General features: G+C 45.6%; 1 protein-coding gene across 2 annotated transcripts in view; it reads left to right on the top strand.

Moving 5' to 3' along the window:
• Positions 1 to 6137: 6137 nt before the first annotated feature.
• hacl1 (2-hydroxyacyl-CoA lyase 1) overlaps positions 6138 to 23601 on the top strand; it is a 139033-nt gene continuing 121569 nt past the window's right edge. For both annotated transcript variants that reach the window (XM_070881236.1, XM_070881237.1), the window contains exons 1-5: positions 6138 to 6207; positions 9190 to 9294; positions 9396 to 9436; positions 9554 to 9634; positions 21637 to 21709. In XM_070881236.1, coding sequence (XP_070737337.1) covers positions 6148 to 6207; positions 9190 to 9294; positions 9396 to 9436; positions 9554 to 9634; positions 21637 to 21709 — 360 coding nt within the window. In that variant the 5' untranslated portion in view covers positions 6138 to 6147. The remainder of the gene's footprint in view (positions 6208 to 9189; positions 9295 to 9395; positions 9437 to 9553; positions 9635 to 21636; positions 21710 to 23601) is intronic.

Below are 23601 nucleotides of genomic sequence, written 5' to 3'. Positions count from 1 at the left end.
TCCCTATTTTCTCTCCCCACCTTCCTTTTTCGTTCAATTTCTCTCACCTCTCTTCCGCTTATGTTTCTCCTCTCCCTTCTGGTTCTCTATTCCTTTTATCTTTTGATTCATTCTCTATCCTTTCTCTTTGTCATGGTTTGCATGCTCTCTCCCCTTTCTACTAATTTACACACACTCTCTGTCTCTTCCTCTGTTCTACTCATAGAATAGTACAACACAGAAGGAGGCCATTCGGCCCATTCAATCTGCACGGCTCTTTCGAAGAGCAATCTAATTCGTTCCACTCCTTCACTTTTTCCTCATATCCCTGCAATTTTTTCTGCTTCAAGTATTTATCTAATTTCTTCCTCTTCTCCGTTTCCCCTTCTCTCCTATTCTGCTCTGCAGGGAAATGTGGCCGGGGGGGGGAATTCCTTAAAAAGTCAGCCGAGTGACTGAGGGAATCCCTTCAAGAGCAAGTGAGGGAACTCTTCAGGAAATCAGGAAAGCAGCTGGAAACATACAATTTTGCTTGAAAAGCTTGCATCAGACACCGAGTTATGCAAACCCAGTGAGATTCAGCAAGCACTGAGGCAACTGGCACTGAGGCACAGCAGATACTGAGGGACAGCGGGTACTGAGGGACAGAGGGTACTGAGTGAAAGCGGGTACTGAGGGACTGAGGGACAGCGGGTACTGAGGGACAGAGGGCACGGAGGGACTGAGGGACAGCGGGTACTGAGGGACTGAGGGCACTGAGGGACAGAGGGGACTGAGGGTACTGAGGGACAGAGGGGACAGAGGGACTGAGGAACAGAGGGGACAGAGGGAACTGAGGGACAGAGGGCACTGAGGGACAGAAGGACAGAAAGACAGAGGAACTGAGGGACAGAGGGGACAGAGGGACAGAGGGTACTGAGGGACAGAGGGCACTGAGGGACAGAGGGACAGAGGGACAGAGGGTACTGAGGGACTGAGGGCACAAAGGGACAGAGGGTACTGAGGGATTGAGGGACTGAGGTGTAAAGTCCTTACTCTATAGTATGAAACCACTCGAGGCACATTCTGGGGACAAGGTCACTCTGTGACCTTAACTCTTTATTCACAGGACTCCAAGTGATGACCCTGCATGGGACCTCCTTTTTATACCTGTGTGATCAGATAAGGAGTGTCTCCCACAAGTTCACCCCTTGTTGTCAAGGTGTGCATCTAGGTTGAGTGTATACAGTAATGTTACATTGTGGTTACATACATGACATCACCTCCCCGCCCAAAGTCTTATTGGGATCAGGTGGTCTATGCTCCCTCGTGGAGCGCCGCAGTTGGGGCTGATTGTTGGACACTGACATGAGTGTCTGTCACCTGTGGTGATTCCGGCCTGTCCGGGCTGACCACAGGGGCTGTGCATTCTTCTGATTGCTCTTGTTGCTCGTTCACTGGCGATGTTGTGAGCTCCATCTCATGGTCTTCTTCAGGTTCCTCCGTGTTGAAGCTGAACCTTTTTTTTTTACTTGGTCCAGATGCTTACGACATATCTGACCATTGTTGAGTTTTACCACGATGACCCTATTCCCCTCTTTGTCAATTACAGTGCCCTCTAGCCATTTGGGCCCCATGGCGTGATTGAGGACGAATACAGGATCATTGATTTCTATACATCTCCCCCTCGAATTATGGTCATGGTACTCGTTTTGTGACATGCGCTTGACCTCAACTATGTTGGTCAGGACTGGGTTAATGAGGGACAACCGACTTTTGAGTGTCCGTTTCATTAGTAGCTCTGCGGGCGGGACCCCCGTGAGCGAGTGCAGTTGGGATCTATAGGCCAGCAGGAGACGTGACAGGCGACATTGTAGGGAGGGTCCTTGAATCCTGAACATCCCTTGTTAATGATTTGGACCGCATGTTCCGCCTGGACATTGGAGGCTGGCTTGAACGGCGCAGTCCTGACGTAATTGATGCCATTGCCCGACATAAACTCTTGGAATTCGTAGCTTGTGAAACATGGGCCATTATCACTAACCAGGATGTCCGACAAACCATGGGTTGCAAAGATCGCACGTAGGCTTTCCACGGTGGTGGATGACGTGCATGAATTCAGAATGATGCACTCGATCCATTTCGAGTACGCATCTACCACAATAAGGAACATCTTACCCATGAACGGGCCCGCGTAGTCAACATGAATGCGTGACCATGGCCTGGTGGGCCAGGGCCACGGGCTGAGCGGGGTCTCCCTGGGGGCATTACCCAGCTGGACACACGTTGTGCACCTGCGAACACAGTGTTCCGGGTCTGAATCAATTCCAGGCCACCAAACGTGTGACCGGGCAATGGCCTTCATCAGCACAATGCCTGGGTGCTTGCTGTGGAGTTCCCGGATTAATGCCTCTCTGCCCTTCTGGGGCATAACTACCTGGCTGCCCCATAGTAAGCAGTCGGCTTGGATGGAGAGCTCATCCATCCATCTGCGGAATGGTCTGACCTCCTCAGGGCATGCTCCGTGTGCAGGCGCCCAATTCCCAGTCAGGACACATTCCTTAATCAGGGATAGGAGGGGATCTCTATTTGTCCAGATTTTGATCTGGCGGGCTGTGATGGGGGAGCCTGCGCTGTCAAAGGCATTGACAGCCATGACCATCTCGGTGCTTTGATCCGCTGCCCCCTCAGTGGTGGCCAGTGGAAGCCTGCTGAGCGCATCAGCGCAATTTTCAGTGCTGGGCCGGTGCCGGATGGAGTAGTCATAAGCAGCCAGCGTGACAGCCCATCGCTGTATGCGAGCTGATGCGTTGGCATTGATAGCCTTGCTGTCTGACAACAGGGATGTTAATGGCTTGTGGTCCGTCTCTAATTCAAACTTCCTACCAAAAAGGTACTGATGCATTTTTTTTACACCATAGACACATGCAAGCACTTCCTTCTCGACTATCCCATATCCCCGTTCTGCTTGAGAGAGCGACCTGGAGGCATAAGCCACAGGTTGTAGTTGACCCTCAGCATTGCCCTGCTGCAACATGCACCCAACCCCATAGGACGATGCATCACATGTCAGAACCAAATTTTTTACAGGGGTCGTACAGGGTCAACAACTTGTTTGAACAAAGTAGGTTTCGTGCCCGATCAAAAGCCCGTTCCTGACAGTCCCCCCAAAACCAATCGCAACCCTTACGCAGGAGCACGTGTAGCGGCTCCAACAACGTGCTCAAGTTCGGCAGAAAGTTCCCGAAATAGTTCAACAGTCCCAGGAATGAACGCAACTCCGATGTGTTGCAGGGCCTGGGTGCTCGTTGAATCGCCTCTGTTTTGGATTCGGTGGGCCGAAACCCATCTGTAGCAACCCTCCTGCCCAGAAATTCAACCTCAGGAGCTAAGAACACACATTTAGACTTCTTGAGTTGCAGGCCTACCCGGTCCAGTTGGCGTAGCACCTCCTCCAGGTTGTGGAAGTGTTCCTCGGTGTCTCGACCCATGCTGAGGATGTCGTCCTGGAATACGATCGTTCCAGGAATGGATTTAAGCAAGCTTTCCATGTTTCGTTGAAAAATCATGGCTGCTGATCGAATGCCAAACGGGCACCTGTTATAAACGAAAAGTCCCTTATGTGTGGTGATGGTGGTCAGTAGTTTAGATTCGTCGGCCAGTTCCTGGGTCATATAGGCTGAAGTGAGGTCCAACTTGGTGAACAGCTTGCCGCCTGCCAGCGTGGCGAAGAGGTCCTCTGCTCTCAGGAGTGGGTATTGATCTTGTAGGGACATCCGATTGATGGTGGCCTTGTAGTTGCTACAGATCCTGACAGAGCCATCCGCTTTTAGGACGGGAATGATGGGGCTCGCCCAGTCGCTGAATTCAACAGGCGAGATGATACCCTCTCTCAACAGCCGGTCCAATTCACTCTCGATCTTTTCCCGCATCACATACGGCACCGCTCTGACTTTGTAGTGCACTGGCCTGGCATCCGGGGTGATGTGTATCACTACTTTAGTGTCTTTGAAAGTCCCGACGCCAGGTTGGAATAGTGAATCGTGTTGTTGTAGGACTTGTGAGCACGAACTTCGCTCCACAGATGACATTGCGTGAACATCCCCCCATTTCCAGTTCATCTCGGCTAACCAGCTCCTCCCCAGCAGGACCATTGCCCGGGATAATGAGCAGCAGCCGATTCACTAACCCATTGTGTGTGACAGCCAACATTGCACTGCCTAGCACCGGAATGATTTCTTTAGTGTAAGGCCGTAATTGTGTCTCAATACGTGCTAATTTGGGTTTACTGGCTTTAAGTAGCCACAGCTTCTCAAATTGCTGAACGCCCATGAGTGACTGGCTGGCCCCAGTGTCCAGCTCCATGCGTACAGGGATACCATTTAATAAAACCCTCATCATCATTGGTGGCGTTTTGGTGTATGAACTGTGAATATTCGCCACATGGACCCGCTGAACCTCGGCGTCCATCGATTTGCCCCAAAAGTCATCCTGCCTCAAAGAACCCTCTTCTGGTCCATCTGCCTCATATATTAGTCTGGTTGCAGACTTCCTGCACATTCGAGCTAAGTGGCCACTGAGATTGCAGCTCCTGCAGACAAACTGTTGAAATCTGCAAGATCTAGCTGAGTGTTTTCCCCCACACCTCCAGCATGAGTTAAAGTTTCCATTGTTCGGAACAAAGGGACTATGGCCAGGCATTCTGCGCTGACTGTCCCTTTGACTGCTCTTAAGTACCCTATTAGTGGGTGTCAATGGCCCCATCCCGGGCCGCATTGTCCACTATGATGGCATGAATGTCCGTTCAGCCTGCCTTTGTCTCTGTTGAAGTCCTACTCTGGGGTCTATTGCTGCCTGGGGAGTGTCGGACTAGCCCTGCCTGCCTGCGGGGCCCTGAGTCGCATTGATGATGTTGACTCCCTGATCCATCGCCGCGTTAGAGGCAGAAGTGCGCGCGTATATTGTTTTCGTCTCTTCCTCCCCCGCCATGAAAGTTTGAGCTATCAACGCCGCCGCTTCCAAGGTCAAATCCTTGGTCTCAATTAATTTGCGGAAAATTCCCTCGATGCCCTCGATAAAGAAGTCCCTTAGCATCTCCCCCCTGCAGGCGTCTGTGAACTTACAGAGGCTGGCCAAACGCCGGTGGTCCGCTACGAAGTCCGGTATGCTCTGTCCTTCACGATGTCGGTGGGTGTAGAATCTGTGTCGGGCCATATGTATGCTACTCGCCGGTGTGAGGTGCTCCCCGATCAATTGGCTAAGTTCTTCAAAGGTTTTGTCTGCCGGATTTTCGGGTGCTAGTAAGTCCTTCATGAGCGCGTAAGTCTTTGGTCCGCAGCTGGTCAGGAGATGAGCCCTTCGCTTGTCGGCCGCTGCATCCCCCAGCCATTCTTTCGTAACGAAGCTTTGCTGAAGCCTCTCGACAAAATCGTCGCAGTTTTCTCCAACACAGTACCGTTCCTCAGTGCTACCGGTGGCCATTCTCGTGGGTCGTGAATTTCCGTTTCTCGTCGCCAATGTAAAGTCCTTATTCTACAGTATGAAACTACACGAGGCACATTCTGGGGACAAGGTCACTCTGTGACCTTAACTCTTTATTCACAGGACTCCAAAGACGATGACCCTGCATGCGACCTCCCTTTTTATACCTGTGTGATCAGGTAAGGAGTGTCTCCCACAAGTTCACCCCTTGTGGTCAAGGTGTGCATCTAGGTTGAGTGTATACAGTGGTGTTACATTGTGGTTAGATATATGACAAGAGGGTACTGAGGGACAGAGGGTACTGAAGGATAGAGGGACAGCGGGTACTGAGGGAACTGAAGGGCAGAGGGACAGAGGGACAGAGGGAACTGAAGGACAGAGGGGACTGAGGGACAGAGACAGCGGGCACTGAGGCACAAACCATCTCCCTGCCGAGGTAGCAGAGAACCGCCTCCTTCCCAGGGAGCCTTGGGCCGGATTCTGCTGTCGGCAATTTTTGAGACAAATCCACATCTGGGAGAATTTCAAAATGTGCAAAATATTTTCAAATTACTGCTCAAAATTAGCCACACAGGAGCGAGCCTGCAGCAACACACGCTATCCTTCCGGGGCCGGGCGCTCGGGCTGGTCCTCAGCCTGTCACTCAGTCAGAGCACGGCGGCGCTGGGAAGCGCTTCCTTCCGTTACTTGCCTCAGAGCCGAGTGGGAATGGCAGCGCCGGAGGAGCTGAGCGGAGCCCAGGTGATAGCAGGGGCACTGAGGGAACAGGTGAGCAGCAGATGTATTTGCCGAAATGGAGACGAAGGCTGTCAATCCATGGAAATAAAGGACGCTGCATTTTTAAGAGAGGGTTATACCAAAACAGGCCACTTTGTAACTAACTGACTGAGTTATATTAATATCAATACTCTTGCTTTAAGCAGGAATTCGCAACAAATTGTTTACAACTGAACTTAAGCCTCAATCTCTCCGAAACCGCCCCCTCCCTCCATATGTGTAGTGTTTGGGTTGCTCATTATGAACCCCCGTGTTTCTCCCAATGCCTGCATGTTCTTGGAGGGATTGTTATGGTGTATCCCACTCAATCCTTTTGCTGTTTTGTATCCTCATTATTCTGAGTGCTCCAGTCTTGAACCTTGGAAGGAACCATGAGAACATTTGGACAGCTGGCTTTTTACTAAAAACCGATTTGATTTATGAACAGGAGGAGATAATTAACCTGGTACAAGCATTGGAGATCAAATCAAATCACCCTCCAATAAGTTGAAAACCATAAAAGAACCAAATAATGCCATTTACTGATCACTTGTGAAGTAATCTTCACTCCCCAAACTTGAGCATGTCCAACAAGATGAGATTCCAAAACCACAGATGGATATGCCCTCTCATTTGGCACAACTGATCTTCAAGTCTGACATTTATCAAATGCTGAATGCAGTATAGGACACAGGGTTCAGTGCTGCTCTCAGTATCATCATCACAGGCGATCCCTTGGAATCGAGGAAGACTTGCTTCCACTCTAAAAGTGAGTTCTCAGGTGGCTGTACAGTCCAATGTGGGAATTACAGTCTCTGTCACAGGTGGGACAGACAGTGGTTGATAAGGGTGGGTGAGGAGCCTGGTTTGCCGCATGCTCCTTCCGTGTCTGCACTCAATGTGATCTCAACATGGGCACAATATCAACTTTTGCAGGTGACACAAAAATAGGGAGTTTGGTTCCTGTGAAAAGGATTGTGACATCAGGAAGACATCGGGTAGCAGCTTGGGCAGATAGATGTCAGATAAAATTTAATGCTGGAAAACCTGACATGATACATTCTGGGAGGAAAAATAAGGAGAGGAAATATACACAACGGTAACATTTTATAGGAGCAGAGAGACTTAGGGGTTCAGGTACACAGATCTTTAAATGTTGAATAAGTTGATAAAGCTATTTTAAAATAAAACAAAAACAATGGGATCATAGGTTTTATGAATAAAGGCATACTAAAACACAGGGTAATGCTATGCCTATTCAAATCATTGGTTAGGCCACAGTTAGAATACTAGGCTTCTTGTTTTAGGAAGGATGTCAAAGCCATAACAAGGATGTAGAAGAGATTCACTAAGATTATGCCAAGGAAGAGAGGTTCTAGCTATGAGGAGATACTGGGGTTCTTTTCATTGGAACAAAAAATGTTAAGATTTGATATATGCATTCAAAATAATAGTTTTTTGATCAGCTAGATAGAGTAAAAGTATTTCTGCTGGACTGGGTGAGTTAGTTTATGACAGTATATAGTATATTGAAGATCATTACCAAACAAAGATAAGATTAGGAGGTAGGGCTGTTAAGACATGGAGTGTTGTATGGGAAACTGGTGGAAGCATAATCTATAATAGAAAAGGAAAGTGGAAAAAGAATTAAAAAAGAAACATTTGAAAAGTATGGGGAAAGAGCAGGGAATGGAAATAAATGGACAGCTTTATACGTTTGAAATGCCATGAATACATTGGCTCAATAGCCATGGTTTAAAAAACTGGATGGGAGAGCAACATTGCCAAGTGCTTTGGAACAATTTAAGAGAAGACCTTGCAATGCTATTTGAAATAACCGATGAGCAGAGCTGGAGTATAGGTGGGGAGATCCATTGAATAAACATTTTCCCAAACTCTATGACCTCTAGTACTCTTCCTAATATAAACTTTCCACTCTGGATAAATAGTTTTAACTTTTAGTTATGGATTGTGCAGATTATCTGTATCTGTATGTTCTGAGAAGGATTGCTATGCTGTATCCCATGTTTGGCAAATTTGCTGGATTTCTTTGAATGTAACGAGCAGGGTGGAAAAGGGGGAACCAGTGGATGTGGTGTATTTGGAAGTACAACAGCAAATTACTATTGAAATGGGCAGAGATCACAAAATGCAGCAGTACAGAGGGAGCTGGGGGTCCTTGTACATGAAACACAAAAAAGTAGCATGCAGGTGCAGCAAGTAATCTGGAGGCAAATGGAATGTTGGCCTTTATTGCAAGGGGGATAGAGTATAAAAGCAGGGAAGTCCTGCTCCAACTGTCCACACCTGGAGTACTGCATACAGTTTTGGTCTCCTTATTTAAGGAAGGATTTACTTGCATTGAAGGTTTTTCAGAGAAGGTTCACAAGGTTGATTCCTGAGATGATGGGGTTTAGCAGGTTGGGCCTATACTCATTGGAGTTTAGGAGACAGAGGTGATCTTATTGAAACATATAAGATTCTGAGGGGTTTTGACAGGGTAGATGCAGAGAGGATGTCTCCCCTCATGGGGGAATCTAGAACTAGAGGGCATAGCTTAAGAATAAGGGGTCACCCATTTAAGACAGAAATTAGATGAATTTCTTCTCTGAGGGTCGTGAATCTTTGTAATTCTCTACCCCAGGGAGCTGTGAAGGCTGGGTCTTTGAATATATTTAAGCTGGAGATAGACAGATTTTTGAATAGTAAGGGAGTCAAGGGTTATGGGGAGCAGGCGGGGAAGTGGAGTTGAGGCCAAGATCAGATCAGCCATGATCTTATTGAATGGCGGAACAGGCTCGAGGGGCCAAATGGCCTACACCTACTATTTCTTATGTTCTTATGTAACTTGAATGTTTCCAGTACATTTCATTTTTGTAGGATATGATAAATCTTTTAAGATTACATCTGTGAGCTAAACAAAATATTTCTTGTTTAAATTCACACCAAGAAGGTCTTAACAAAATTCCACGTTTCAATTTTTCTTTTCTGCAGAATGTTCGGTATATGTTTGGGATTGTTGGTATCCCAGTGATAGAAGTAGCCATGGCAGCTCAAGCTGCTGGAATTAAGTACATCGGTATGAGAAACGAGCAAGCTGTAAGTAAAACTGTGTGTACGTTCTGGGACTTCTTTGGACAGTATTCTCAAAACCGAATCCTACAATGTTTTACTGATTTTGTGGTTTGATCTCTAAACAGGCTTGTTACGCAGCATCTGCAGTGGGATATTTAACAGGAAGGTTAGTCTCTCCATAGTTGGCTTTTAATTTCATGACTTTGCTGCTGTGTGCATTTAATAATCCATCTGCCTACGCACCTGCTATTTAAAGGTGATTGTAACTGATTTTTCTTTTTAGACCAGGAGTTTGCCTTGCTGTCTCTGGCCCAGGACTTATTCATGCACTCGGAGGAATGGCAAATGCAAACATGAACTGCTGGTAACTTTTGTAAATTGTTATAGCTTGTGTGTGTTTTCAATTTGTTTTGTACAGTTGCAAGAGACACAAGTCTGTGAAGTCAACTTACAAATATTCATTTTTAACTGATTAATTTTAAAGCGTGGTGTGTCTTTACTTGACATTGGTGATTGTCCTACAATCTCTGCACTGATCAGGGATCAAACCTGGGCCTTCCTGATCTATATGATTCACTTCCACACTGGACGGTGTATTACCAACAGCAATTTTGGGGAAGGATGGGTGGAGAACTTATCCATTCTGATTCTAATTGAAGTTTATTTTTGTGTAAAAGCTTCTTGAGAGGTTAACATGGGATTATTTTCCATTTTTTGCAGCTAGAGTCAACAGTGTCGCTCTCATCTGCAGCAATGTCTGTGTTTTACAAGGGATGGGGGAAGTCACTTGTGAATGAATATGAGAAGAAAGGTTTATCAAGGAATACTATTTGTAACTTGTTAACTAAAATCATAGAATCTTTAGCTCAGAAGGAGGCAATTTGGCTGTGTCTGTGGCAGCTCTTTGAACGAGCTATCCAATTAGTCCCACTCCCCGGATCTTCCCCCATAGCTCTGCAATTTTTTTCCCCCTCCAAGTATTTATCGAATTCCCTGCTGAAAGTTACTATTGAAGCTACTTCCACCACCCTTTCAGGTAGTGCATTCCAGATCAAAACAATTCGCTGTGTAAAATAAATTCTCCTCATCTCCCCAATTCCAATTACTTGTTGTGACTTTAAAACTAGGCTATTAGAAAATACCTCAAACAGAATAGACAGAACACGTATCCATAGTAATACAAGCAAACGTCAACTAGCAATCTTCAGTGCATAGGGCTTATTGTGGAAATGGTGCTTATGGTTATGAGGTTTGCTATTAAGTAAAATAGCACTACTTGAGTTGCTAATACACTCTTGGTGCTTTCATTGGACCCAAATTTGACCCACCCGTTTTTTCGGCGCACTCACATAAGATGCGCCGACTTCCTACGATCCAAACGCAGCCAAAAAGATGTCCCTGATTCTGGCTCCTCTGCCGACTCTCCCGGGGCTTGGCGTGGCGGGTCCATTGGGGGCGGAGCTAGGGCCCTGCACCTAAAAGAGTGCCGGCAGCTGTCCGCATGCACAGTAGAGCTTTCGCGCATGTGCAGTAGCTCCTCCCATGATTATGATGATGCGTGCCTGCAGCGTGGGACCCAACGCGTCCCGCCCCTATCCCGGGCCAAGTGGCCTGCCGCACAGGCCAGCCGCTGCCTTCCCGCACTTAGGGCTACAAGAAACAGGTTGTTGTAGGGAGACTTTTGATCGGGGTGGGCGAAGAGTTTTGATCGGGATGGGTGGGGGGAGAGGGGAGAGTTTTGATGGCGGGGGGGAGAGGAGAGTTTTGATCCAGGGGGAGGAGAGAGGAGAGTTTTGATGGGGGGGGGGGGGAGAGGAGAGTTTTGATCCGGGGGGAAGGAGAGAGGAGAGTTTTGATGGGGGGCGAGGGTGTGATGACTGTGTAGCCAGTAACTTTAATGAGCTTACTCAAGACTTTCCTTAACCCTGTTGATGAAAATACTTTCCTATGAGCAGGAGGTACTTCTATTTTTATTTGGATATTTAGAAAAAATTATGTAAATATGTTTTGTCTCTACTTTTATTTTTGTAGTTTGAGCTTCCTTGAATGCTTCTGTTGTATAGTAAGTTAACTTTTCAAAGTTTGTCAGTCCTGTATAGGTGTTTGATCCTATTCACATTCTTTAGTCAAGTTATTAAGTACCTACCTGTGCTGATTTTTTAACTCTCAGCGAGGGTTTTCTGTGCGGCCACAAGTGGCCACATACGCTGGCCTAAGTTAGTTTGGAGCAACTATTAGCTGTCCAAACTGGCTCAAATGGCCAAAATGGACGTAGGTGGCGGGTAATGCCCCCCCTTTGGAAAAAAAAAACTAAACTTAAAAAAAATCGTAACTAACTCTCACTGGAGCAAATTGAATGTGCAGAATTGGGGATTTTTAAGATACTCCAGAAAAATCAAGTTGCTCCAAAAAAAACAGCAACTCCTGGCCAAATTTGGGCCCATTATTCTGGACATGCAGGAAAAGTAAAGCAAAATCGCCAAGATAGCAGAAAAAGTGCACATAATTCCCAGAAAATATAGAAACATAGAAAATAGGTGCAGAAGCAGGCCATTCTGCCCTTTGAGCCTGCACCACCATTCAATATGATCATGGCTGATCATGCAACTTCAGTACCCCATTCCTGCTTTCTCTCCATACCCCCTGATCCCTTTAGTCGTAAGGGCCACATCTAACTCCCTTTTGAATATATCTAATGAACTGACCTCAACAACTTTCTGTGGTAGAGAATTCCACAGGTTCACAATTCTGAGTGAAGAAGGTTTTCCTCATCTCGGTCCTAAATAGTTTACCCCTTATCCTTAGACTGTGACCCCTGGTTCTGGACTCCCCCAACATTGGGAACATTCTCCCTGCATCTAACCTGTCCAATCCCGTCAGAATTTTATGTTTCTATAAGATCCCCTCTCATTCTTCTAAATTCCAGTGAATATAAACCTAGTCGATCCAGTCTTTCTTCATGTCAGTCCTGCCATCGCATCCTTGTGGGAAGTGGCTATTCAACCCACTGTGCCTGTGCCTGTTCTCTGAAAGAACTATCCACCTAGTCCTACTCTGCCCTTTCCATTTCCCATATTCATTTATTAAAAATATCCATTTCCTTTTTAATCTGAGATTCTGCTCCCCCTTCCCCACTGTTTCTGGTAGAGCATTCTATGTTTTATCCTCTCCTATAATAGTGGAACACTGATAGCCAGGCGTAATGGGCGAGATGCAGGGCAAAAATATCTACAATGCCCCAAAAATGTTGATAAATATCGTCTGGGCTGAAATTGAGCCCAGGTCCCCGGCGAAAGGACAGTAGTCCACTGTTCCTGCCCAGCCCTTCCCCCACTCCCAATATTGCAACAGTCTATTATTCTACCTGATTCAATGTTGGCAGATTTCATTTCTTCCCACCAGCAGTCTGAGTTTATATAAGAACATAAGAAAATAAGAAACCGTAGCAGGAGTAGGCCATTTGGCCCCTCGAGCCTGCACCGCCATTTAATAAGATTATGGCTGATCTGATCATGGACTCCGCTCCACTTCCCTGCCCGCTCCCCATAACCCCTTATTCCTTTATCGCTCAAAAATCTATCTCCGCCTTAAATATATTCAATGACCCAGCCTCCACAGCTCTCCCGGACAGAGAATTCCATAGATTTACAACCCTCTGAGAGAAGAAATACCTCCTCATCTCAGTTTTAAATGGGCGACCTCTTATTCTGAGACTATGTCCCCTTGTTCTAGTTTCCCCCATGAGTGGAAATATACTTTCTGCATCCACCTTGTCGAGATTCCTCATTATCTTATATGTTTCGATAAGATCACCTCTCATTCTTCTGAACTCCAATGCGTATAGGCCCAACCTACTCAACCTTTCATCATAAGTCAACCCCATCATCTCCGGAATCAACCTACAATGCAAGTATATCCTTCCTTAAATACGGAGAACAAAACAGCACGCCGTACTCTAGGTGTGGCCTCAACAATACCCTGTACAGTTGTAGCAGGACTTTTCTGCTTTTATACTCCATCCCCCTTGCAATAAAGGCCAACATTCCATTTACTTTCCTGATTACTTGCTGTACCTGCATACTAACTTTGTGTTTCATGCACAAGGACTCCCAGGTCCCTCTGTACTGCAGCACTTTGCAATTTTTCTCCATTTAAATTATAATTTGCTTTTTTATTTTTTCTGCCAAAGTGGATAACCTCACATTTTCCCACATTATACTCCATGTGCCAAATTTTTGTCCACTCACTTAGCCTGTCTATATCCCTTTACAGATTTTTTTGTGTCCTCACGATTTGCTTTCCCACCCATCTTTGTATCATCAGCAAACTTGGTTACATTACACTCAATCCCTTCATCCAAGTAATTAATACAGATCATAAATAGTTGAGGCCCCAGCACCGATCCCTGCGGCACCCCACTAGTTACTCTTTGCCAACCGGAAAATGCCCCATTTATCCCAACTCTCTATGTTCTGTTAGTTAGCCAATCCTCTATCTATGCTAAAATATTACCCCCAACCCTGTGAACTTTTATCTTGTGCAGTAACCTTTTATGTGGCACCTTATCAAATGTTTTCTGGAAATCCAAATACACCACATCCACTGGTTCCCCCTTATCCACCCTGCTCGTTACATCCTCAAAGAACTCCAGCAAATTTGTCAAACATGATTTCCCTTTCATAAAACCATGCTGACTCTGCTTGATTGAATTATGCTTTTCCAAATGTCCTGCTACTGCTTCCTTAATGATGGACTCCAACATTTTCCCAACCACAGATGTTAGGCTAACTGGTCGATAGTTTCGTGCTTTCTATCTGCCTCCTTGTTTTAAATAGAGATGTTACATTTGCGGTTTTCCAATCTGCTGGGACCTCTCCAGAATCCAGGGAATTTTGGTAGATTACCACAATGCATCCACTATCTCTGCAACCACTTCATTTAAGACCCTAGGATGTAAGCCATCAGGTCGAGGTGACTTGTCCGCCTGTATTATTTTACCGAGGACTACTTCTTTAGTGATAGTGATTGTATTAAGTTCCTCCATCCCTATAGCCCCTTGATTGTCCACTATTGGGATGTTTTTAGTGTCTTCTACCGTGAAGACTGATACAAAATATTTGTTCAATGTCTCTGCCATTTCCCTGTTCCCCATTATTAATTCCCCAGTCTCATCTTCTAGGGGACCAACATTTATTTTAGCCACTCTTTTCCTTTTTATGTACCTGTAGAAACTCTTACTATCTGTTATTATATTTCATGCTAATTTAAACATAGAAACTTAAGGCTCAAGTTTCGGCCTGAGTTGCACCTATTTTTTTGGAGCAACTAGTTTAGAATGGAGCATCTTAGAAATTGCAATGCTCGGCATTTAGTTTGCTCCAGTTCTAGTGAGTTAGAATAGTTTCATTTTAGAACAGATTTTTTTTTCAAAAGGGGGCGTGTCCAGCCACTTAGGCCTGTTTTGCAAGTTTAGGCAGCGAAAACTTACTCCAAGCTAACTTAGAATGGAGTAAGTGTAGATTTTTGTACGCTCAGAAAAACCTTGCCTACACTTATAAATCAGGCGTAGGGAACGAGAGATGCGGGGGGGTGGGGGAAGGGGGTTTTACAAACATTAAACACTTCACTTTTATAAATAGAGAGCCATCATCAATAATAAATAATAAATAAATCAATAAATCAACCAATAAATCAATAAAAAAAAAAAAATTAAGTTTCTACTCACCGACTGCAGCATGGGGAATCCTCCAACAGCGGGCCCCCCCAGTGTCTGTCTCTCTCTCGCTCTCTCTGTCAGTGTCTTCCTCTCTCTCTCTCTCTCTCTCTCTCTCTGTCTCTTATCAGTGTCTCTCTCTCTTTCAGTGTCAGTGTCTCTCTGTGTTTCTGACAGCGAGGGGTGGGGGGGAGAGAGAGGTGGGGGGGGTAGGGGGAGAGGGAGAGGAGGGGGAAGAGGAGGATGAGGGAGGAAGGGGGAGGGAGGGGAAGAGGGGAGGGGAGGAAGGGAAAGGGGGAAGAGGAGGGAGGGGGGAGGGAGAGGGAGGGGGAGGTTGGGAAGGTTGGGAGAGGGGAGGGTGGAGAGTGGAGAGGAGAGGGGGGGAGGCTGAACGGGCCCCGCCGACGCAGATGCCTGGCCGCCGAAGACTTCGGGCGCGGTCCACTCCCAGCAAGATGCCGGGCGGGTGGGCACCGCCGACGACGTGGAGGGGGGAGGAGGGGGAACGGCTGAACGGGAGGGAGCGAGAGGAGAGGGAGCGGGAGGTGGGGGGAGCGGGAGCTGAACGGGAGGGAGGGGGGGGAAGAGGAGGAGGGGGGAGGAGGGGGAACGGCTGAACGGGAGGGAGGGAGAGGGTGGGTGGGGGGGTGCGGGAGCTGAACGAGAGGGGATGGGGGGGAGCGGGAGCTGAGCAGGAGGGAGCTGGGGGGGGGGGGAGCGGGAGCTGAACAGGAGGGAGGGAGGCCCGAGACCCGATCTTCGCCTGGGGAGCCCATTCGGCCAGGGCTAGGGTCGGCGTACTTCGGGCCACTCCCACGCAGCCTCGGGGGCGACGAGCTACTACACATGCGCGCACACTCTAGTGCGCATGTGCAGAGGTCCCGGCACAGTTTTCAGTGCAGGGACCTGGTTCCGCCCCCGACCCCTTGTGCTGCATCACGTCGAGCACGAAGATGTCCTGAGGAGCTCGCAAAATCACAAGGTAAGTTTTCGGCACCCTTTTTATTCCAGAAAATTGGCGCACCTTATGGAGGTGCGCCGTTCTTACAGAGGGCGGAAACTTGGGCCCATAGAAACATAGAAAAAAGGTGCGGGAGTCGGCCATTCGGCTCTTTGAGCCTGCATCACCATTCAATCAGATCATGGCTAATCATCACCTCAGTACCCCTTTCCTGTTTTCTCCCCATACCCCTTGATCCCTTTACATAAGAATTAAGAACATGAGTAGGCCATCTAGCCCCTCGAGCCTGCTCCGCCACTCAACAAGGTCATGGCTGATCTGGCCGTGGACTTGGCTCCACTTACCCGCCTGCTCCCCAGAACCCTTAATTCCCTTATTGGTTAAAAATCTATCTATCTGTGATTTGAATACATTCAATGAGCTAGCCTCAACTGCTTCCCTGGGCAGAGAATTCCACAGATTCGCAACTCTCTGGGAGAAGAAATTACTTCTCAACTCGGTTTTAAATTGGCTCCCCCGTATTTTGAGGCTGTGCCCCCTAGTTCTAGTCTCCCCGACCAGTGGAAACAACCTCTCTGCCTCTATCTTGTCTATCCATTTAATTGTTTTAAATGTTTCTATAAGATCACCCCTCATCCTTCTGAACTCCAACGAGTAAAGACCCAGTCTACTCAATCTATCACATCATAAGGTAACCCCCTCATCTCCGGAATCAGCCGAGTGAATCGTCTCTGTACCCCCTCCAAAGCTAGTATATCCTTCCTTAAGTAAGGTGACCAAAACTGCACGCAGTACTCCAGGTGCGGCCTCACCAATACCCTGTACAGTTGCAGCAGGACCTCCTTGCTTTTGTATTCCATCCCTCTCGCAATGAAGGCCAACATTCCATTCGCCTTCCTGATTACCTGCTGCACCTGCAAACTAACTTTTTGGGATTCATGCACAAGGACCCCCAGGTCCCTCTGCACCACAGTATGTTGTAATTTCTCCCCATTCAAATAATATTCTCTTTTACTGTTTTTTTTTCCAAGGTGGATGACCTCACATTTTCCGACATTGTATTCCATCTGCCAAACCTTAGCCCATTCGCTTAACCAATCTAAATCTCTTTGCAGCCTCACTGTGTCCTCTACACAACCCGCTTTCCCACTAATCTTTGTGTCATCTGCAAATTTTGTTACACTACATTCTATCCCCTCTTCCAGGTCATCTATGTATATTGTAAACAGCTGTGGTCCCAGCACCGATCCCTGTGGCACACCCACTAACCACCGATTTCCAACCCGAAAAGGACCCATTTATCCCGACTCTCTGCTTTCTGTTAGCCAGCCAATTCTCTATCCATGCTAATACATTTCCTCTGACTCCGCGTACCTTTATCTTCTGCAGTAACCTTTTGTGTGGCACCTTATCGAATGCCTTTTGGAAATCTAAATACATCACATCCATCGGTACACCTCTATACACCATGCTCGTTATATCCTCAAAGAATTCCAGTAAATTAGTTAAACATGATTTTCCCTTTCATGAATCCATGTTGAGTCTGCTTGATTGCACTATTCCTATCTAGATGTCCCGCTATTTCTTCCTTAATGATAGCTTCAAGCATTTTCCCCACTACAGATGTTAAACTAACCGGCCTATAGTTACCTGCTTTTTGTCTGCCCCCTTTTTTAAACAGAGGCGTTACATTAGCTGCTTTCCAATCCGATGGTACCTCCCCAGAGTCCAGAGAATTTTGGTAGATTATAACGAGTGCATCTGCTATAACTTCCGCCATCTCTTTTAATACCCTGGGATGCATTTCATCAGGACCAGGGGACTTGTCTACCTTGAGATCCATTAGCCTGTCCAGCACTACCCCCCTAGTGATAGTGATTATCTCAAGGTCCTCCCTTCCCACATTCCCGTGACCAGCAATTTTTGGCATGGTTTTTGTGTCTTCCACTGTTTTTATGTTTTGCGCAAGTTTACCTTCGTAATCTATCTTTCCTTTCTTTATTGCTTTCTTAGTCATTCTTTGCTGTCGTTTAAAATTTTCCCAATCTTCTAGTTTCCCACTAACCTTGGCCACCTTATACGCATTGGTTTTTAATTTGATACTCTCCTTTACTTCCTTGGTTATCCACGGCTGGTTATCCCTTCTCTTACCACCCTTCTTTTTCACTGGAATATATTTTTGTTGAGCACTATGAAAGAGTTCCTTAAAAGTCCTCCACTGTTCCTCAATTGTGCCATCGTTTAGTCTTTGTTCCCAATCTACTTTAGCCAACTCTGCCCTCATCCCACTGTAGTCCCCTTTGTTTAAGCATAGTACGCTCGTTTGAGACACTACTTCTTCATCCTCAATAGCCATAAGGGCCATATCTAACTCCCTCTTGAATATATCCAACGAACTGGCATCAACAACTCTCTGCAGTAGCGAATTCCACAGGTTAACAACTCTCTTGAGTGAAGAAGTTTCTCCTCATCTCGATCCTAAATGGCTTACCCCTTATCCTTAGACTGTGTTCCCTGGTTCTGGACTTCCCCAACATCGGGAACATTCTTCCTGCATCTAACCTGTCCAGTCCCGTCAGTATTTTATATGTTTCTATGAGATCCCCTCTCATTCTTCTAAACTCCAGTGAATACAGGCCCAGTCGATCCAGCCTCTCCTCATATGTCAGTCCTGCCATCCCGGGAATCAGTCTGGTGAACCTTCGCTGCACTCCCTCAATAGCAAGAATGTCCTTCCTCAGATTAGGAGACCAAAACTGAACACAGTATTCCAGGTGAGGCCTCAGCAAGGCCCTGTACCACTGCAATAAGACCTCCCTGCTCCTATACTCAAATCCCCTAGCTATGAAGGCCAACATGCCACATTTGCCTTCTTCACTGCCTGCTGTACCGTATGCCAATTTTCAATGACTGATGTCCCATGAAACCCAGGTCTCGTTGCACCTCCCCTTTTCCTAATCTGCTGCGATTCAGATATTATTCTGTCTTCGTGTTTTTGCCACCAAAGTGGATAACCTCACATTTATCCACATTATATTGCATCTGTCATGAATTTGTCCACTCACCTAACCTGTCCAAGTCACCCTGCAGCCTCTTAGCATCCTCCACACCGCCACCCAGCTTAGTGTCATCTGCAAACTTGGAAATATTACACTCAATTCCTTCATCTATATGTACATTGTAAATAGCTGGGGTCCCAGCACTGAGCCCTGTGGCACGCCACTAGTCACTGCCTAGTTTACTTTCATAATCTATCTTCCCTGTCTTTATTATTTTTTTTTAGTCGTTCTTTGCTGGCTTTTAAAAATTTCCCAATCCTTTGGCCTCCCACTCCTCACCTCCTTTCCCTTTCTGTCTGTCCTTCTGAATTTTCAAATACCCTTGAATATTTAGTTCCCAGTCTTGGTCACCTGTAGTGGCTATCAGATCATACCCATTTGTATCTATTTGTGCCGTCAACTGATCTATTTTGTCATGAATTCTGCGTGCATTCAAATAAAGAGCTTTTAAATTTGATATTTTACCATTTTTTCCTGCTTTGACCCCACTTTCTGATTCACTTTTATGTTTATACATCCTGACCCTTCCTGTCATGCTCTGATTTTCATTTCCTTATTCTTTGACTTCTTTAATTTTCGCTCAACTGAACCCTGCCCCCACTAATTAGTTTAAAGCCCTCTCTACAGCCCGAGTTATTCGATTCGCCAGGACCCTAGTCCCAGCACGATTTATGTGGAGCTCGTCCAAATGAAACGGCTCCCTCTTATCCCAGTACTGGTGCCAGTGTCCCACGAACCAAAACCCATTTCTCCCACACCGGTCTTTGAGCCACGTGTTTAACTCTCTGATCTTATTTATCCTATGCAAATTTGCTTGTGGCTCAAGTAGTAATCCAGAAATTATTACCTTTGTGGTTCTGCTTTTTAATTTGGCCCCCAGCTGCTCATAATCCCTCTGCAGAACCTCATTGTTTGTCCTACCTGTGTCGTTGGACCACGACAACATGATCTTCCCCCTCCCACTCCAAGTTCCTCTCCAGCCCAGGGTAGGCAAAACAGCCTTCGGGACTCACGCTCTTGGCTGCAGAGAACAGTATCTATCCCCCTAATACTGTCCCCTACCACTACAACGTTTTTTTTTATTCCCCCCACTTGACTGACCCCCCCCCCCCCCCCCCCCACCCCCGTACCACGGTGCTATGACCAGTTTGCTCATCCTCCCTGCACTCTCTGCTCTCGTCCACACAGGGAGTAAGACCCTCAAACCTGTTGGACAAAAGCAAGGGCTGAGGCTCCTCCATCACTCCATCCCGAGTCCCCATACCTTCCTCACTCGTAGTCACACCCTCCTCTTCCTGACCACGTATCGAATTTGCATTAATTAATCGAATTGGTGTGACTAGCTCCTGGATTGTGGCGTCCAGGTAATTCTCTCCTTCCCTGATGTGTCGTAGTGTCTGCAGCTTGGATTCCAGCTCATCAACATGGAGCCGAAGTTCCTTGAGCTGCAGACACTTGCTGCAGATGTGGTCGCCGTGGACCTCAATGGTGTCTACCAGCTCCCACATGTTGCAGCAATGACACATTGCTTGCCCTGCCATCTATAATGTATTTAATTAATTAGATTTAGTTTTTAGTTTTTAATCCCGGCCCCTAATTTAAGGCTCTTTATTTAAAGCAAGAAAAGAGAGAGAAAAACTCACCAACCAATCACTTCCCTGCCTTCCTGTGACGTCGAATGTAGTTGCCCTGTTCTCCTATTGCAGACAGCAGGTGGCACTGTGCCATTCCATAAGTTTGCTATTGTGTCTGTCACTGCAGCTAATGTGGGGAGGCATGACTGGCTACAATAGATTTGTTTTTAAAAATAACTTGAATTGGGGAGGTGGGAAAATACATGTCCATCTTATATATTTATTTTAAAACAAGTAAAGCAGTATACCATGAATAATTTTTAAAAATAATCTCAGTTACGGATTTTAAATCGCAAAGATTTAAATTATATCTGCTGTGAATCCCAAGTCCACTGCACCACTTAAAAATTGATTATTTTCCCTGAGTTAAAGTAAGTTCAAGCACCAAATTGACAGAGAAAAAATAGGTTACAGTTTTTGGTGTTTACCTTTAATTGGAACTAATTCTGATGAAGGGCTTACATCTGAAAGCTCAACTTACTTTTTCACGCTTCAGCTGCTGACAGACCTGCCTGATAAATCCTGCATTTTCTATACAGAGTACGCTGCATTCCAGTTCAATTATCATATTGTAGGCAAAAGAGGTACAACATTCTAATTAATGCTGCATATTTTGGAAGCCACTAAAGAGGCTGTGGGCATGTCGAGAGGTTTTTGTTGTGCGATGAACAGAAATGATACTTCTCATGAGGTAGGATGGAGGCTTTAATCCTGGAGCAGCTCAAGATGTGGCTCAATAATTCAACCGAAGAGCACTTATTCTAATCACCAGCTGGAAAATTGTTATATCGGGCTTAATCTACATCAAGCTTTGTATAATTATACATTTTAATTTGAAGAAATTGCTTTTGCAGTTGAGATGATTAGATGTATTGATAGTGAGCATTATGTGTTTAAGGTTGTTAAACATCAACCTTCCAGAAGATGAAAACATTTCCAAGAGCACGATGCAATAGGCTTGAGTGAATTACCATTAAATAAAAACGTTATTTCTTTTAGGCCTGTAATTGTCCTAGCAGGATCCTCTGACCAAAATCAGGAAACAATGGGTGCATTTCAGGAGTTTCCACAGGTTTGTGAAACCCACAATCTCTTTATTTGCAAAATGTGGGGGTACTTGAATTTGCTGTTAACACCACCTGTTTGGCACATTGTATTGCATGAGTGAAAGACTTTTTCCAGCTAACCTTTTTTGCCATCTCCCTGAATTTCAGAGTATTTTTCAGTTTTAAGGTAGAATGCCAGTTACAGTTGATTTAAAATATGGAACAGCCTCTATAACTTAAAATTGATCCACTATTGAGCCTTGTTCTGACAGCAGTGATGGTGTTAAATGACACCTTTTGTGTTTCAGTTGTAGCATCACTATCCACGCCTCCCTTTTGGCTCAACTGTTTCTTCCTTAAAAAAAATACACACATTATCTGAAAATGTATCCGAATGCAAGCAAAATAAATGATTCGACCATCTGACAGTAATGGTATAAATATGCCAGTCCTGCTGCAGAGTATGGCTATTGCACATTGTAATTAGTTTTTTCCTTGAAACAGTTATTAATCGGCAACATTTTGGTCCTGTCTTTTTTTTCAATTTATCTTGCTTTTAACAGATTATCTTAGCTGCTTATTGTTTTTGCCTATCTCATCCCTTTTAATGAAAACTGGTAGGGGTGCAAAGTATGAGCCGGAGATATTACTTTTAATTACAAATCACAGAAACTGACAATCTTCTTAAATGTTCCAAAATTGACCCATAGATTGCTTTATCCTGAAAAATGACATCCATGTTGTTGCTTGAGGATGGCTTATGCTCAGAAGTCTGAGCGTATATGTGAGCATGGCAAATATTAAACTCATGACACATGACTGAAATACATAAGCAATCTATAGGCATATGTTTAGGCTATATTTCTCGGGAGAAGTGACGGGTTGGAATTGCCCAATCAAGGACAACCTCCTTTGCATTTGGAATGTGAAAAGAGAGGTATTGAAATACAATTCCTAAAACCATCTCCTCTTCTCCCTCCCCAGAAAAAAAAAACACCTGGTGTAACGTGGCTGAGTAAAATCACCAAGAATAAGTAAATCTAGGATCAATTAGAAATGTTCCTCTTGGCATGGCATGGCATGTGCAGAGTATTTTTATTGTAGTATTGTTCAAGATTAGGCTCTAAATTTAGTCTCTAGTCGATGAATACTTCAAAATGTCTCCACAATTCAATTATATCGTATTCTGTACTTTTGCAATATATTTTTTTAAAGATATTCCCACTGTTGCTCTACACTCCTGTATGCTAATTTATCCTTCGACCTCACCTCACCTAGCTCGTTCCTTACTTTTCTAAAATCTGTCCTAATCCAATTTGATGTTCTAGTTTGCTTACTGATTTTTTTCCCTTTCCAGTTAGATTTTAAACCTTATCATATGGCGGTCACTACAGCCAAGGTGCTCACTCACATTTAGCACATCTACCTGAACTATTTCATCATATAACCAGATGTAGCAAAGCCTCTGTCCTCATAGGCTAGTTAACCTGCTTTGAGGACACATTTGAGGTTGCACACTGGGGGAGGGGCAATATCTCACTTATGGGGACTCTGTCAATGTCATTGTGAATAGCCAGAGTCTACCTCAGCAGCACAGTGCATCAAGTCACTGATGGGACCTAAAAACTACTAGTTCCAGAAAGAGGAGGTGCAAACTCTTGATGAACATTCTTTGCATTTCTCCCTGTAGCTGTGAGAGGAGAGGGTTATAAGAACATAGCATAAGAATTAGCAGGAGTAAGCCATACAGCCCCTCTAGCCAGCTCTGCCATTCAATAAGATCATGGCTGATCTTCGACCTCAACTCCACTTTCCTGCCCAGTCCCCATATCTTTTGATTCCCCTAGAGTCCAAAAATCTTCCATCTAAACCTTGAATATACTCAGCAATTCAGCATTCACAGCCCTTTGGGTTAGAG

Source organism: Pristiophorus japonicus, chromosome 5 (assembly GCF_044704955.1).
Source record: "Pristiophorus japonicus isolate sPriJap1 chromosome 5, sPriJap1.hap1, whole genome shotgun sequence".
In the NCBI taxonomy this organism is placed as follows: domain Eukaryota; kingdom Metazoa; phylum Chordata; class Chondrichthyes; family Pristiophoridae; genus Pristiophorus; species Pristiophorus japonicus.
The sequence above is the reverse complement of the archived record's forward strand: the minus strand, read 5'-3'. Positions and strand labels throughout refer to the sequence as shown.